At 42.5% G+C, this 15,476-nt stretch overlaps 1 protein-coding gene across 2 annotated transcripts in view; it reads left to right on the top strand.

The window, feature by feature from the left end:
* The window catches only part of col4a2 (collagen, type IV, alpha 2), a 54,998-nt gene that overhangs the window by 36,036 nt on the left and 3,486 nt on the right, over window positions 1-15,476 (top strand). The window contains exons 5-45 of one of the 2 annotated variants that reach the window (XM_053439693.1): window positions 2,693-2,827; window positions 2,922-2,966; window positions 3,068-3,184; window positions 3,270-3,338; window positions 3,471-3,506; window positions 3,595-3,648; window positions 3,738-3,773; window positions 3,910-3,951; window positions 4,816-4,893; window positions 5,037-5,081; window positions 5,196-5,237; window positions 5,332-5,367; window positions 5,460-5,504; window positions 6,464-6,527; window positions 7,261-7,374; window positions 7,461-7,610; window positions 7,736-7,807; window positions 7,889-8,040; window positions 8,169-8,241; window positions 8,345-8,451; window positions 8,591-8,774; window positions 9,183-9,227; window positions 9,526-9,600; window positions 9,680-9,778; window positions 9,901-10,122; window positions 10,260-10,421; window positions 10,525-10,695; window positions 10,815-10,958; window positions 11,078-11,203; window positions 11,298-11,479; window positions 11,875-11,938; window positions 12,048-12,122; window positions 12,215-12,322; window positions 12,453-12,560; window positions 12,661-12,732; window positions 13,379-13,504; window positions 13,631-13,747; window positions 13,974-14,135; window positions 14,603-14,701; window positions 14,801-14,947; window positions 15,039-15,155. In XM_053439693.1, coding sequence (XP_053295668.1) covers window positions 2,693-2,827; window positions 2,922-2,966; window positions 3,068-3,184; window positions 3,270-3,338; window positions 3,471-3,506; window positions 3,595-3,648; window positions 3,738-3,773; window positions 3,910-3,951; window positions 4,816-4,893; window positions 5,037-5,081; window positions 5,196-5,237; window positions 5,332-5,367; window positions 5,460-5,504; window positions 6,464-6,527; window positions 7,261-7,374; window positions 7,461-7,610; window positions 7,736-7,807; window positions 7,889-8,040; window positions 8,169-8,241; window positions 8,345-8,451; window positions 8,591-8,774; window positions 9,183-9,227; window positions 9,526-9,600; window positions 9,680-9,778; window positions 9,901-10,122; window positions 10,260-10,421; window positions 10,525-10,695; window positions 10,815-10,958; window positions 11,078-11,203; window positions 11,298-11,479; window positions 11,875-11,938; window positions 12,048-12,122; window positions 12,215-12,322; window positions 12,453-12,560; window positions 12,661-12,732; window positions 13,379-13,504; window positions 13,631-13,747; window positions 13,974-14,135; window positions 14,603-14,701; window positions 14,801-14,947; window positions 15,039-15,155 — 4,117 coding nt within the window. The remainder of the gene's footprint in view (window positions 1-2,692; window positions 2,828-2,921; window positions 2,967-3,067; window positions 3,185-3,269; window positions 3,339-3,470; window positions 3,507-3,594; window positions 3,649-3,737; window positions 3,774-3,909; window positions 3,952-4,815; window positions 4,894-5,036; window positions 5,082-5,195; window positions 5,238-5,331; window positions 5,368-5,459; window positions 5,505-6,463; window positions 6,528-7,260; window positions 7,375-7,460; window positions 7,611-7,735; window positions 7,808-7,888; window positions 8,041-8,168; window positions 8,242-8,344; window positions 8,452-8,590; window positions 8,775-9,182; window positions 9,228-9,525; window positions 9,601-9,679; window positions 9,779-9,900; window positions 10,123-10,259; window positions 10,422-10,524; window positions 10,696-10,814; window positions 10,959-11,077; window positions 11,204-11,297; window positions 11,480-11,874; window positions 11,939-12,047; window positions 12,123-12,214; window positions 12,323-12,452; window positions 12,561-12,660; window positions 12,733-13,378; window positions 13,505-13,630; window positions 13,748-13,973; window positions 14,136-14,602; window positions 14,702-14,800; window positions 14,948-15,038; window positions 15,156-15,476) is intronic. The other variant, XM_053439694.1, reaches the window with a different exon arrangement.

Raw genomic sequence — 15,476 nt, 5'->3', positions numbered from 1 at the left:
TTCCTCCTGCTAGCCCCCTTGTCAAAACTGTGGAGAATGTCCGAGTGAGCCCATGTGAGGATACAGCAGGACATCGGCCGGAGAAGTCTCTGTGAGAAAAATAATACAAATATCAGGATGAAAACAATACACGATGCAAGATGCTGATGAAGATGACAACTTAGAAAGACAATGAGTTCAATCGTTTTTTGCGATATAGGCTGAGTCGTTGTCGATGTGCTGTAAATAAAATAAAAAACTTTTAACACGTCTAACCCGTACAATCTCCAGTTGGATAACGGCTTTAAAGTATTTATCTTTCACATGTGCCGTTAGAGCCCTGATATGACAATTGTCGTGCTTTTCATACTTCTTCCTGAACTACTTGTCATCTCCTGTGACTTTTTCATAGAATTTTGGTTTCCACTTTATCTCCCTCCCCCTCCCCCAACATAATCTGTCTCTGGAGGTTAACGTGTTGATTAGTCTTTGCCCGGCCGAGACGGGACAAGTAAAGAATACAGACTGACAAAGGAGGGTTTGAATAGATGCGAAGAGTTTAGGGAGGGCAAGGAAATGCTTAGTGGAAGTAGTTTGAGCAGATAAGAGACGGGAGTATGGAGGGAAGTAGGAAGTGAAGCTGCGGAGGACTGGTGATTAAAGTGAGGGGAGGACTGGCTCAGGAGAGAATGGAGGAAAAAAGGAAATGATGAGTTGGATAAGGAACCTGGTATTTATCAGACCCCGTGTTCAAGCCATGCAGAAAGTCAGCAGTTGTACATACTGAACCATGAAGTGCTCTAGACTAGGATCTCTTATGGAGTTCACAAACACACACACACACAGACGCACACACACACAAACAAACACACACACACACACACATATACACACACACACACACAAACGGTTTCTTTCTTTTGAAAAACATCACTCCACCTCGCTCCTCTCTATCACTGTATATTTAGCTTCTCCCTCCATGTGAATTATCATCAAACTATTAATTTGACAGAACCATTTGTCTCTTAAAAAGTGAGTCCACTTGATTATTATCCTTTCAATGAGAATGATATGTTTGGGCAGATACTTCACGTGTCTTTTTGTTATGATTAGCGTTTAGCTGAAAGAAGAACGGCTCAGTGCAGCTGCACAGAGCTCAACTGCAGTTTCATCTCAGGTGGCTTTAAAGCTCTGTCATACTGGAAATCCTCGATAATATTCTGAAAAATTCCAGATTGTGATGTCATTACTGCCTAATGTAAACATATTAAGTGGTTTTTTCGTAATATTTTTATTAATGGTAAAATGACTATAGCCAGGGTCGTGATACCATCTCCATTATGGGCAAGATATATTGTTCGAGGCAGATGGCCGCCCACACTAAGTCTGTTTGTGGGAACTGTTGTGTTTCTCTGTCATTTTTAAGGTCTCGACCTTCTTTGTTAAGTGCCTTGAGATTATGTATGTTATGATTTGACACTATACTAATATATATAATATACAGGGGTCTCTCTAGTTGTTTTAATTTCTAAATATACAAAAGATGACACAGACTATAAAGCACTGACGTTGTTCATGTGGCGTTTTTGTTGTTTTCACAGGACTGGTGTGTGTCTGTTGTCGGTTCTATAGGCAGCAGCTGCACAGACACAACACACACCTCCTGTTAATAAGCTATATGGGTGGCTTTTGGGCCCGAATTGCACCCTCACACACACACAGGACGCACAAGCTGCCGAAGTGCAAACTCATCATTTGTATTTATCTCACACTATCTGCATCATAATTTGCCTGTGAGATTGTTTGAATTGTTATTTGACATTGTTTAGGCTCCCTGCAGTTTTATTAATTCCCTTGGGACCCCTTGGCTCAAGCTCCATATCACAAGGCCCAGAGAGCATCTCTGTCTGGGGACGTATAACCTCGCTGTGTTTGTTGGTTCTCACAGGAACATGGTCAGGCCCCCAAACCTCGAAGGTCACCACTATTTGACCCCATCAACCCTCATACCATGAAAACACACCAAATTCCCATAGTATCTTTATCCTCATAGTATCCTTACCCTTGTCTGTCCTGTCCATATTCTGTTTCCATCCCACCAGCCCTTATTTGCTTTCTGCCCCTCGAGCACCCCCCCCCCCCCCCCCCTCATTTTCTACTTGTTGTCTTTTCTTAGTTAAATCAAATCAAGTTAAATCAAACAAGTTCAGTGACACTGAAAATGTATTTTGTGGAGTTTAGATGCTTCTCTGACTTTTTACACAGGTAACACTTGCAAGTACACTAAGTGACCACTGGGTGGCTGTATAGAGCGAGGAGCGCTGATGGAGAGAAAAAGAAAAGTGTTTGTCTCCCCCTTGTGACGGAAACAGAAAATCACATGAAAGCGATCCATGAAAACGTGTGAAATGAATGATTGCATTTCTTTTGTATCATTGTTGTGATGCTTTGCTTCTAAACCCTCAATAAACACTGTTCCTATTTTCAAATCTTCTAATTCATCAAAAGGTAAGGTAACATTGTTTTTTTTACCAGGGATCTCTCCACTGTCATAACATTGTTGATAGAGAAAAATGACAATGGAATTGATTAATTAATTAAACTTTTCCTTCAGATTAAAGTTAACATCAAATGAATATGTTAGTCATGTACAGAAGGTGTCTTTCTTTGAAATGAAGTTAATCAACTCTTCTTTTTAACCTCCCAACATAAGGGTCACCCTGGGCCTGTTGGTCCCCAGGGTCCACACGGGCCTCCTGGACGACCAGGTGATTATGGCATCCAGGGACAAAAGGGCCACAAAGGCGACAGTGGCCGTAGCGGCATCATAGGTCCTAAAGGAAGCGTGGTAAAATATCATTGTCTCTTTTTTTAGAAGAATAATTAAAAAATCGACTTCACTGAAAACTTTTTTAAAAAGCTTGATTTGTGTTGCTCCACAGGGACAAACCGGCGTTCCTGGGTTTTCTGGAAGCAATGGCATACCTGTAAGTCCATCCACCAGTCTGGATGAAAGCAGAATCATGTCGTTGTATTTTCTCATTTATTCTTCTGGATTGTGACTGTTTTGATTTGACGTTCGCTGCAGGGACACCCAGGACAAGCTGGGCCCAGAGGGAGGCCGGGAGCAGACGGTTGCAACGGGACAAAGGGAGACTCAGGTTCATCGGGACAACCTGGTTATGATGGCTCACCTGGTTTTCCTGTAAGTGCGACTCTAACCCTGTCTAGATTTTGATGTATATAACACGTAGAGTTTGACTTCCTGACCGTTGCTCTTCATCTCCAAGGGACAATCGGGCAGGAAGGGAGAGAAGGGAGACTCGCTGGAGCTGAGTGTGTACATGCAGCGTTTCAGGGTGAGTTCACAACACATATTACTTTACTACTGAAGGACACCTGGCTCCATAAAATGGCATTTATACCTTTACATTGCTGCAAAGTCGTACAGATGTAGCTTACATCGTAACTCTTTAATCGTCCATCTGCAGGGAGATGCCGGAACACCAGGGATGCACGGAATATTTGTAAGATAAGTTCAATCCAATGAATTATCTAAAACATTCATTGCAACTTCTCCCATTTGACTTCGTCTTTCATGTGTTTTTTTGTCAGGGGCCTACTGGAAAGCCAGGATGGCAGGGCAACAGAGGGTTACCAGGACCAAAGGTAAAACTTATGAATTTTTTTAGACTGTGAAACCTTATCTATTATGATATCAAGTGCTTATTAGGATCCTGTTGTTTGTCTTCTGAAAGGGTCCCCCAGGGTCTCCAGGTCCACGTGGACCAAAGGTAACGTAACAACTCCGGGAATATGACACGACAAAATTCTAACTCGTTGCACGACTCGGTAAATACTGCATGGAGTCAGTGAACTGTAGCCAATGTAAGAAGACAACCTCACATGTGTTTTTGTTTTTCTGAGCAGGGCACTATGACCAAAGTGTTTAAAGGAATCAGAGGAGACTATGTGAGTGGCCATGTTTGTACAAATGCATCACGAATGTCGGATCAGTCACTGGTTACATGAAAACAACATGAAGTCATTTATACGACTTTTAGTAGTTCATCGCAACAAAGTACTTTTACTCAATTACTGTACTTAAGTACAATTTTATATGCTCTTATGCATTACTTTATTTATTTAACCACACTAATTATGATAAATTTTACATTAAAAAACTCATAAGCTCATGAAATACATCACACTGTTAAAAATAAAGTCGTTGTTTTCCAACCATCTTCACCACCTCAACAAATTACTAAACTACAGTGGCACTAAGTCTTTTTTAATTTAAATTCACTAGATCCAAAGTTGTATTGGTTTGATTCTGCACCAAATTGCACACACTCATAAATACCAGTCCCCTAAACATGTGTGATTCTTTTCATCAGGATCAATGAATTAACCCTAAATGTTGAAAAACACCATATCTTGCAACGATACAAAAATGTAACGTCCTCGTTAACAGTATCACTAAAGTTAGTTGCCTGCTAAAAATGTCAGTATCCAATATTGTACAATCGGAGATATCCCAAATATAAAATATTTTTACTTTGTTGCTATTTTCTATACTTACAATCATGTCACGTTCCCTTAAGTTCCCCAAATGCAGATTCTGCATCAGAATTTACAATCTAGTAATTTGATTTATGATAATATGTCAGTCACAGTAGACATCTTTCTGCAGATTACCTACTATATTTCTGTTACTCTACCAGTAGCGTTTTAACAAGAGTTATTTTGACTTGAGGTTAGTACTTGTTGACCGATGATGATTTGTTTCTCTCTGAGTTTGCTGACTTTTGTGGCAATTCCTACTTCCCACCACAGGGGGACATAGGACCTCCAGGCGAGCCAGGGAACTCCACTCATCCTTATTCTGAGCCCCCTGACTACTATGGAATCAAGGTCTGTTCATCAGCAACATGTGCTGCTTTAGTCATTACCCTGCGGTAACCACACTGAAATGTGGCCTCCTAAAATAACAATTATAGATAGAAGTGACGCAAACAGTGATGTTCCACAAAAACACTCAACTGTCTTTATTGTAGGGAAGTCCTGGAGAAAAAGGTCTGAAAGGAGAAAGCGGAGATGTGGTATGTCATCGGCTCATTGGCGATTTTACCCATTTATATGTATTCATACTCACGTGCACTAATAGATTCACACGTCACCATGGCCCTGACGTTTGCTTTTTGGTTTGATCTCAGAACCGAGGAGAAACGGGTGTAATGGGATTCATTGGATCACGGGTCAGCAAACCTTAATTTCTTCACATCTAAGCAAAACTCAGTCTTCTATCCACATGTTACGTGCTGTTAATGCTGTTTTTGAATGCTGTTCCAGGGTGAACCTGGCGCTGATGGCAGACCTGGACCAAGGGTATGTCTGCGTGAACGATTTTGTTATTATTCTATCATCAAATTTGAATAAAATTTCATTTTATAACCTGATGAATGAAAACTCTGGTTCAGGGGGATACTGGCGATTTAGGACCAAGAGGCAGAGATGGATATAAGGTGAGAAAAGCAACTGATTGTGATTTTACGTCTCAAACCTTTTTCCAACTTGATGAGACAAATAAGTGCATTTAAAATAGTAATTGGATTATCATTGAAAGACAATAATGACAATGTAAATTCGTACATTTACACAAGTGCTTCAATAGACAAATCTGAGATATTTCCATTGTAAAGTTTCATGTAACTTTCCTCTTCGTTACCATTCAATTATAAATCATGATGCTACAAATCAAACTACCTATAAACGATATGAATTACTAACGGTTACCTCCACCTCAACCATTTACAACAGTAAAATGCTACTTCTACATTAATGTATCAGTGATAATAATCCAGTTTTTTACTTTTATAATTACAGGAGCCATTTTTCTGAATTAAACATAATTAACTCTTAATACTTTATGTTGCTGATATGGCTTAATGCAGGACTGTTGTTCGTAGAGTAATTTTTACTTGAGTAACTGGACGTTTTTAAAAATTCGTGGCGGCTTTGTTAAAACCTACATAAGTTTATTTTACACCTGATAATTTTAAATTTTCACAGATGTCAAGTGTTTGTGTTTAATGACGCACAAGATACCAAAAATAGTCCAATGTAAAGTTGAGGTTGCAACATCGTGCGTGCCGTTTGAATATTTCATTATTATCAGACATTTTTGAAGAAGCACCTGTTAAATATATACATGTGATTCTGTCACAAGAATTTGTGTATAAATAAAAAAGTAAAAAATTAAGTTTAATTTCCACCACTAGATTTCCACCACAAATGTTTCCAGTGAATCCAGTAAAACATACCCCGAAGAAGTGAGACAACAACACACAGAGATTAAAAAAGGAAAAACAGGATAGTGATTCAACGCTTTGCAGCAGCAGGAAATGTGTGTTGGTCAATTTCAAACAGTCACCGTTGTGCTCACACACAGTCTAATGACACAGACGTTAACTTTGTGACTCAGGGAGTCCGAGGTGAACCAGGAGAGCTGATCTCATCTGGATCCTTATGGCCTTGGTCTCCAGCAGGTATGTGGATTAATACACAAAAACAATGAGCCAACAGAAAAGAGGAAACAGATAGAAACACACACGCACACGCACACGCACGCACGCACGCACGCACGCACGCACGCACGCACGCACGCACGCACGCACGCACGCACACACACACACACACACACACACACACACACACACAGTCCGACAGTGTTAAAAGCTATTTTAACAAAGTTGTTACTGACATGAAGTGAAACTCTTGGAGGGAAATTTGGGGTATTACTGAAGTTCAGCTGTGACCGACCACACTGAGTCAGGTGCTCGAGATAAATATGGACTTGCTGAAGGTTATTCAAATTCATAGCAGAGACTCCGTGATCCTGAGGAACAATAGAGCATCTTGTCCTACAGGGGCATCACCTGACAGTACGCAGACCAGGTGGTGTAGGGGGGCAGCTGGATGAAGTGAACATAACAATGTATGACTTAAAAGTTATTGTTTTTTGTATAAATTAAGGGTATTTTTCAGAGAAACCTAGTGACAGATGAAGAGAAGAAATCTGGTATTATAATAACCACAACAGTTATTATTATTTGTGTTGTTATTTTTATTACAGCATCCTCAAATAAAGCTACATTGGCTTAGAAACCCTTTATCATCTATAATCTGATAGAGAGCTATGGGTTAAATAATGGATTCATGCAGTTGATGTTACCTGTTGCAGTTAACAAATATTTATTCCATTTGCTTTGATTTGAAAAGCTGGACCTCCGGGTCCCCTTGGTGAGCAGGGTCCACATGGAGAGAGGGGCCCAATAGGAGATCAAGGCCTCCCTGGACCACCAGGACGTCCTGCCTCTGACACACAACAACAAGGTCATTCAGCTAAAGCTAAACAAAGAGATTCCTTCACACTTGGATCCACATAATACACTGAACCTTCTTCCATTTGTTCCTCTCAGTGTGGGACTTTTTCGGGCCATTTGGCATAAAGGGGGAACAAGGAGCGATGGGCCCAGATGGGGAACCAGGGAGCCCGGCAGTCAGTGTAGGACCCCCAGGAGCCAAGGGGCGACCAGGGTCTATGGGCTCTCCCGGACCCACACACACATGTGAGAGATTGGTTTACTGTGCATTTGTGTTGATACACTCATAGTAAATTTTATATATATTGTATCTTTTGTTGTTTTCTCCTTTTTCCTGAAATTGATTTAACTGTATTTCTGTTTGTTTCCAGGGGAAGAGCACTTTAAGGGTGCTCCAGGCGGGAGAGGGAGGCCCGGCAACGCAGGCTATAAAGGAGGGAAAGGTGCTGTAGCCATACTGTCCTAACTAATGATGATTGTTCATATCATGAGGAATTATTGATAATATCTGACGGTCCCTGTAGGTGACCATGGAGTATGTGAGTGCAGTGTTGTAAACTCTCCATCGGGACCACCTGGCCCTGCTGGGGATCGAGGTGATCCTGGGATGACGGGAGAGTTTGGTCAGGAGGGTGATTCAGGAGACCCAGGTCCCCAGGGCGAGGACGGGTCCAATGTAAGAGAAAAATCATGAAAATCATATTTTAAAAACGAATATGAAAATCACATATCCTCATAATAATTTCCCATTTTTAATTTTCCATTCTTCTTTGTTCCCTCACTCTTTAATATGATGTCTTACAGGGCGCTAGGGGGCTCAATGGTGAACCGGGGCCAAAAGGCCAAAAAGGAATAGCAAGTGTGGCCACACAGAAAGGTGCAGTCTATATGTTATGTGTGTGTCAACTGTATGTACGTGTGTTGATGCAGGATTGTATGGATTATATATATCTTTGTGTATTTGTGTCTGATCTACGCAGGATATCCTGGAGATCTGGGGGATCCTGGAAGAGACGGTGAGCTGGGAGCACAAGGTGTTCCAGGCCTAAACGGTTTCCCTGGTTTCCCTGGTAGCCGGGGTCCTCCGGTGAGTCCATCAGTCATGTTCATAATGAAAGTGTAACATCAAACATACTCATCATATTTAAAATCATTATCAATTGCCTTATAATGTGCATAGGGTCAGAGTCAGAAACAGACACAGTATAACTGGTTCATGTGAACAGGGAGAAGGTCCCTGGGGAGAACGTGGAGACAAAGGTTTCCTAGGTCTACCTGGTGAACCCGGTGTAGCCGGGCCGAGGGGAAAGCCAGGTGCCGTCCTTGGTGCCCTCAAAGGCCAGCGTGGTTTACCTGGCGATGACGGTCTTGCAGGCTATCATGGAGTTCCTGGAACACCTGGCAGTCCAGGTAAGAGTCAGCTGACCGCTGCCTTCTTCCTTTTCATCAAGTCTTAAACATGTTGCATATTTTCTCCTTCAAGGCTTTTACCACTTTACAGTGATTTTTAACTGTTTTCAATCTAAATATTTGATTTTACTATGACTGTCTAAAAGTTCTCTCTTTTGTAATACGATGCAAAGTAGTGAAATGCAAATGACCATTAATGGATTGTGATCAAATAAGGAGGAAGCATGAGGAGGATATGTTGCCATCTAATTGACTTCTCTCTCTTCGCCCCCTGTTGTCTCCTCGATGCAGGGGCTGCATCCCTCAAACCAGCTGCAGCTGAGCTGGTTTGAGATAATGCTTGTGCTTTTGATTAACTCTGGTTCCGAATGCCTCTCTCTTTCATTCTCTCTCTTTTGCAACTGAAAGGCAGCTGTAGTCCGACAGAAGATGGAGGACAGGTGGATGTAACAGGTAGCTGGTCTAATAAGGTTTTCACCTTATTGCTTCCTTTTTAACAGCTCTCTGATAACAGCTTTGCCTTTTTGTTATTTGACTTGTGTGCCTGATGATTTAATTGTTAACAATTTTAGATTGAGTGTGTTGACATACAAGCTAATGTAATCGTAATATCATGTTCTGAAAAACAACCCACGCTGGGCAGCAGACGACCATCAAAATAGTTTTATATAAAACAGTCACACATAATCAGTCACTTTTACCAAGATGTTGCCCTGAAGACTCTGTTTCTGTTATGTTATGTTATTTTCAGGTCCTTGTAATGCACTTCCAGGACCTCCTGGGCAGCCTGGACTTCCAGGGCCCCCTGGATTACCAGGTTTCCAAGGTAACTCAACAACAAAATATTCTTCTGTTTTTCCTGCATTTGAATATCTATGAATCATTTTTTATGTTTTGTGAACCAGGTCTTCAAGGCCAAAAAGGACCACGGGGTATACTTGGAGTTCACGGAGAGAAAGGAGAAACAGGAGAGCCAGGCGTAGGTGGCCGTACCGGACCACCAGGTACAAAATGACAAGAAGACACTGGCCAATCATTGGATAGAGAGAATCACATCTGAACTTTGACTTGAATTTTATCCTTCATCCTGATTGTTTACTTTCGTTTTAATGGTTTTCCATTAAAGGTTTTGCCGGCCCACGTGGTGACCCGGGATTTCCTGGCAGCAAAGGTTCACCTGGTGTCCCTGGTTCACCCGGTATGCCCGGGCGACACGGTGGACAGGGTGAGAAGGGTTTTCATGGAGAGATCTTCGGGGCTTCCTCTGGAGGCCAAGGTGATTCTGGGCTGCCTGGGCTTCAAGGAAATAAGGGCGAGACTGGGAATCAAGGAGATCCCGGATATCCAGGTTAGTGATGTTCAAACTCAACAGTTTATTTCACCTACCTGTATTAGTTTGACTTCTTGCCTTATCTTCAGTAATTGTGGGATAGTTAAGGATTTGAGAGCTGTTGTCTCTTGTTCTTGTTCTTCCATTCAAACCAGGAATGGGTGGCATGCCTGGAATGATTGGCTTCAAAGGAGAGAGTGGACCTAGAGGACTACAGGGGGAGCAAGGAAGGCCTGGGCCTGCTGGCAAGTATGGCTACCCCGGTGACCCTGGGCAACGAGGTCTACCTGGGCCTCGAGGTGCTACTGGACAGCCAGGTGAGGCAAAGATGGCAACCGCACAGTACCCTCTCTCAGAAATGCTCCTTTTCACTTCTCACCGTCTTTTTCGTGTGTTATCATGGTTCATCATCCTGCTCAGGATTCCCTGGAGAGAGGGGAAGTGAAGGAGAATCAGGCCCTCCAGGTCCAATCGGATTAAAAGGAATGCCTGGGGGGTACGGTGATGACGGTGTCCTTGGAGAGTATGGCCCCTCTGGTAATCTTGGAGAGCCAGGTGCAGATGGACGCCCAGGACTCCCAGGAATGAAGGGTGTGCTCCTCATATTTGAATTGATAATCTAGACATTACCACGTCGAGTAATATTGAAAATCAAATATCATGACGATTTTTATGTTTAGTTTTTTACTTGTGGTCCTTTTCTTTCCCAGGTTATAAAGGATCTTCTGGCATGTCAGGCTTCGAAGGGAGCAGGGGTTATTCCGGGGTGAAGGGCTTCGGGGGGGTTAAAGGAGAACCTGGAGTATCAGGCCAGGTCGGCCTAAAAGGAGTGTCAGGTCAAAGTGGACTGAAGGGTGAGACTGATATTTAATTACATAATATTTCTGATTCAAGAAAAGTATTAGTCTGCTGAGTTCTGTTGAGACCTTCATATAAACTTAGCATCTCTTTCTTCCTCACCCTCGTGTTCCAGGTGAACGTGGTGTGAGTGGTCCATCAGGGGAAAAGCCTCAGATCCCGGCCAAGATGATTGTTGACATGAAAGGTATCAAGGGAGACCGCGGACAGCGAGGAAATCAAGGTTTCATCGGGCCAAGAGGTGCGGAGCTACAGCCTGACATCAGCAACTCCTTCCTTCTCAGCATCTCTGTCATCCCAGGCTTCTCTTCCTCACATCTTACTCTGTCCTCCAGGTCTTAAGGGTTTTCACGGTTTCCCTGGCAGTGGGGGAACTCATGGTTTACCTGGAGATCCTAGCAATGACAAAGGATACTACGGTGATCCAGGTGCACAGGGGCTCCCGGGGATAAAGGGAATGCCAGGCCCTACTGGGAATCGAGGAATCTCTGGTTTTCAAGGAATGTCGGGAAACAGGGTGAGCGGAACAATGCTGAGAAAATGCATGCAAGTGGCCGCCAGTGCTGATTAATATGTCCCAAACAGAAACCCACAATTTTAAAGTTCAGTTCACTAAATATTCCCTGTGGCTCTGGAGGGAGTTGTAAAATCAATGAATCAGTAAAATGGGAAAAATGTATGATGCAGTGTTTTTGGACCAATGCTGGAGGATACAACTCTCAGTATATCTCATTCGTTTTGAAATCTGTCCCCTCCCATAATAAGTTCCTGGAGTAAACCATCTGATCTTCTGACTTGTGGCAGCAAAAACATGTCCAATGTATTTCTTTCCCCACCGCATCTCAGGTAAAGTGATGTATTGACACATTTGTCATTATGCTTTTTATTTCATATTCATGTATTCCTTCTCAGGGAATTAAAGGAAGTCCTGGTGCCTATGGTGCAACAGGAGAAGAAGGCAGGAAGGGGGTCAAAGGTGGAACCTCAATTTTAAACCCTTCTCCATCTGGGATTTAGCTTTCAATTTTAAAATCACTGTGACGAAAATAGTTGAAGTGTTAGTAAATGTTTGAACACTATTACAGGTACTAATGGTCTTCAAATAGACCTTCCAGGACCCACCGGCCTGAGAGGAGAGGATGGCTTCCAAGGAGTTCTCGGTACATTCTTATGCAGCTTAATTACTTCTCCTCTGTTGTTAATCAGCAGCTGTTTGCATTCTCATACTTAATGTTTGATACCTTCCTTACAGGCCAAAAAGGACTGATTGGATACACTGGGGACAGGGGGGTTCCTGGTTTTGATGGTATTGAAGGGAGAAAGGGCTATTCAGGTGTTCCAGGAATATCAGGACAAGGAGGTAAGAGTTTTTATGCATTCTTTTATTAAGCACATTTCCTTTTAGATATATCGTGGTAATTATATTGTATGCGTTAAAGCAGAATTCCATCGAAATCACTCTGACCCATGTGCATTTTGTTTTCTTGCAGGCTCAGATGGGCAGAGGGGAACTCCTGGTAACCAGGGTCAAAAAGGCTTTCCTGGAATTCCTGGAGAAGATGGCCGCCCGGGTTTTCCTGGGTTCAAAGGCAACAAAGGTAACCGGATCAGATCGGTGCTCAGTCTCTCTTTTCCCTTAAATCTAAATACTTGTCTCTCCACCATATTCCAACATCTGATCTGTGCAAACATGTGCAGGTTTCGTTGGCCTGAAGGGCCTGTATGGATTACATGGACTGAAAGGACAGAAGGGGGTCCCAGGAACACCAGGTATGACAAGAATTTATCAAAACAAACCCTTTGTGTATTTGTCATCACTATAATAGTTAAGTTCAAAATAATACTTTCATAGATTGCCTACAAACCTACATTTATTTAACTTTGACTGTTCCCTTTTTTAGTTATGAGTATTAAGTTTTATAGAGAAATACTTTAAGGAAACTTTTTTGGATTTTCTTTTCCTCAAGTGTGTTGTACAGGTTTTGTGAATTAAAAAGCCCAAAGTCCGCAGTAAGGGAGAAGCCCCTGTGACACCTCATCAGTAGTCTTGCTGATAATTCAGGAATTATGACCTAACCTAACGACAGTATGCTCCACATTTGCATGATGCATGCCTTGGGCTGGTCTCGCAGGCCCCTAAACAAAGCCAGGTTAAGCGAGATAGGAGGCCGACATTTCCTACGCACACAGGAAGCAAATTACCCTTCATAACAGAGTGGGCCAGCTGACCAATCAGAGCAGACTGGTCTTCATCAGGATGGGAGGGGCTTAAAGAGACATGACCTTAGACCAAGTGTTTCAGACAGAGGCTGAAAAGAGGTGCTGCAGCAGTGGACAATATGACGAACCTGAATATGAGCAAAATATTTCTTCCTCTAAGGGCAATGTGTATTTTTTCTGGTGATACTCTTATTAGGTCTGGATATCGTCGGACCAGCTGGCGAGCCCGGAATCAAAGGAGCAAAGGGAGAGAGCGGTGACCCTAACAGCCAACCGGGCTTTCCAGGACCTGCGGGTTTGAAAGGCTTCCAGGGAACTCTAGGTCAGCCCCTTCTCTGCTACATTCACATGCCCCCCCCCCCCCCCCCCCCCCCAGTTTCATAATGTATGCTGCAATGTGCTTGGACCACTTTGAGACTTGTAACCATCCCTTGTTTCATTTGTTCAGGGGACCAGGGTCATCCTGGGCCACCAGGATTCCGGGGCCCCATTGGACCAGATGGGATCCCAGAAGGGCCAGGAGAGAGAGGGGACCCTGGTTTTATAGGAAGGGAAGGATTACCAGGTAAGAAAATGAACAGGATTCTGTTGTCAAAGGAAACGTCAATCCAAGTGACCAGTGATCACTTTGGCACATCCGTTTTTTCTGCTTTTGCTGCAGAGAATTTTTTCATAATTAGTTTCATCATTGTGATTCAATATATAATATAATATTTGTTTGTTGAATCTGCCAAAATAGATCTTGGTCATTTTTTTGTGTATTTATCAAAACAAATTTATTTGTTTCTCAGGTTTCCCTGGACCAAGAGGATTTCCCGGCCTGGACGCTCCACCTGGAGAAAAGGGCATATCAGGAAATAATGGGTTTCCTGGAGTTAATGGTTTAAAAGGATCCAAAGGAAATCAAGGTTCAGTTGGATTCAGGGGGCCTAATGGTGTTTCTGGGAAGAAAGGTATGGATGAAATATTGAATATTTTTCTGAAATACATTATAGTCTATGCCATTTGGATGTTATATGATATGACTATATGACTAGAATAAATAATCAGTAAAATATATATATATAAACTGAACAATAATGTATCACTGATTGTATGACTACTTGATGGCAGTAGGCAAGTGTTTTTGCAGTTTACCTATGAGATGAGTTTCTTGACATTCTAACAAACCTTAAGATCTCAGAACTTGCTTTTGTTGAGTTCATGGTGCACGACGGACAGGGATGCTAACATTATATATACATACTAATACATTAAACACAGTTATTAAAACATAATCATTTACAATATGATAATTATAATATGGTTAAAAGACAATTAGTTGCAGTGTCAATGTTTTACAATTCATGAGTCAAGTAGCCTGCAAATATTGAAATTTACAATCTTCTCTGCAAAGTCTTGATGTGCTTTTTTCTTGCAGGTGTGAAAGGAGAGCAAGGGATGATGGGAGTTCCTGGTCATATTGGAGTGAAGGGAGAAAGAGGACCAGTTGGTCCAAAAGGAAACACTGGGGAACCAGGTAAATTAGGCACTACTGTATACTGCTCAATTGATATCATATATCTGCAGTATATGTGCACATTTGTCTTTGTCTTTACACAATCCATCCCTGCTGCAGGTTACCGTGGGTACCCAGGAAGCCAGGGTCCTGCTCCCACTCCCATCAGAGTCCCAGGAGAGAGGGGCCCTGCGGGACCACAGGGTTTCAATGGACCAGTGGGGGTGAGAGGGGAAATAGGGCCACATGGTCCTCCTGGTGATGCAGGTCAGTTATTCTCATTAAACACTTGCTGTTGAGCATCTCTGTGTGACAAATGTCCTGCTCAGCGACATCCACATCACTGCTTACTCTACAGGTTTCATGGGACCCATTGGGCAGAAGGGCATGCCTGGGATCAGTGGAACACCAGGAACATCTGGATTCCGTGGAGAGGTCGGACAAATGGGCCACCCCGGTCTGCAGGGCATGGAAGGTGCGTCTGACGCTGTGGGGCAGTTTAGGATTAGGTTGATAAGCCTGGATTAAAGGATTTAAAGTAGGTGAAGAATTAAGCAGCGAACCAGTCACCACGAGAGTTGTGTCGATATTTTTTGTGAGAGTTGTTTCAGGGAATGAACCATTGAGCACTGAAGTGAAAATGATTCGGAGGGAGCTAATGACTTGAATGTTCCTCAAGGCCGAGATGATTTATTATACAACATCTTTGGAGACGCGACATGCTTTTGTCATATAAGGAAAAGCTTACAAAGATAATATGTTCAAATTTTCAAATATCTATGATACAAATATGTTT

The sequence above is a fragment of the Pleuronectes platessa genome, chromosome 14 (assembly GCF_947347685.1).
Source record: "Pleuronectes platessa chromosome 14, fPlePla1.1, whole genome shotgun sequence".
Classification (NCBI taxonomy): Eukaryota; Metazoa; Chordata; class Actinopteri; order Pleuronectiformes; family Pleuronectidae; genus Pleuronectes; species Pleuronectes platessa.
This window is presented reverse-complemented; position numbering and strand designations above follow the sequence as displayed.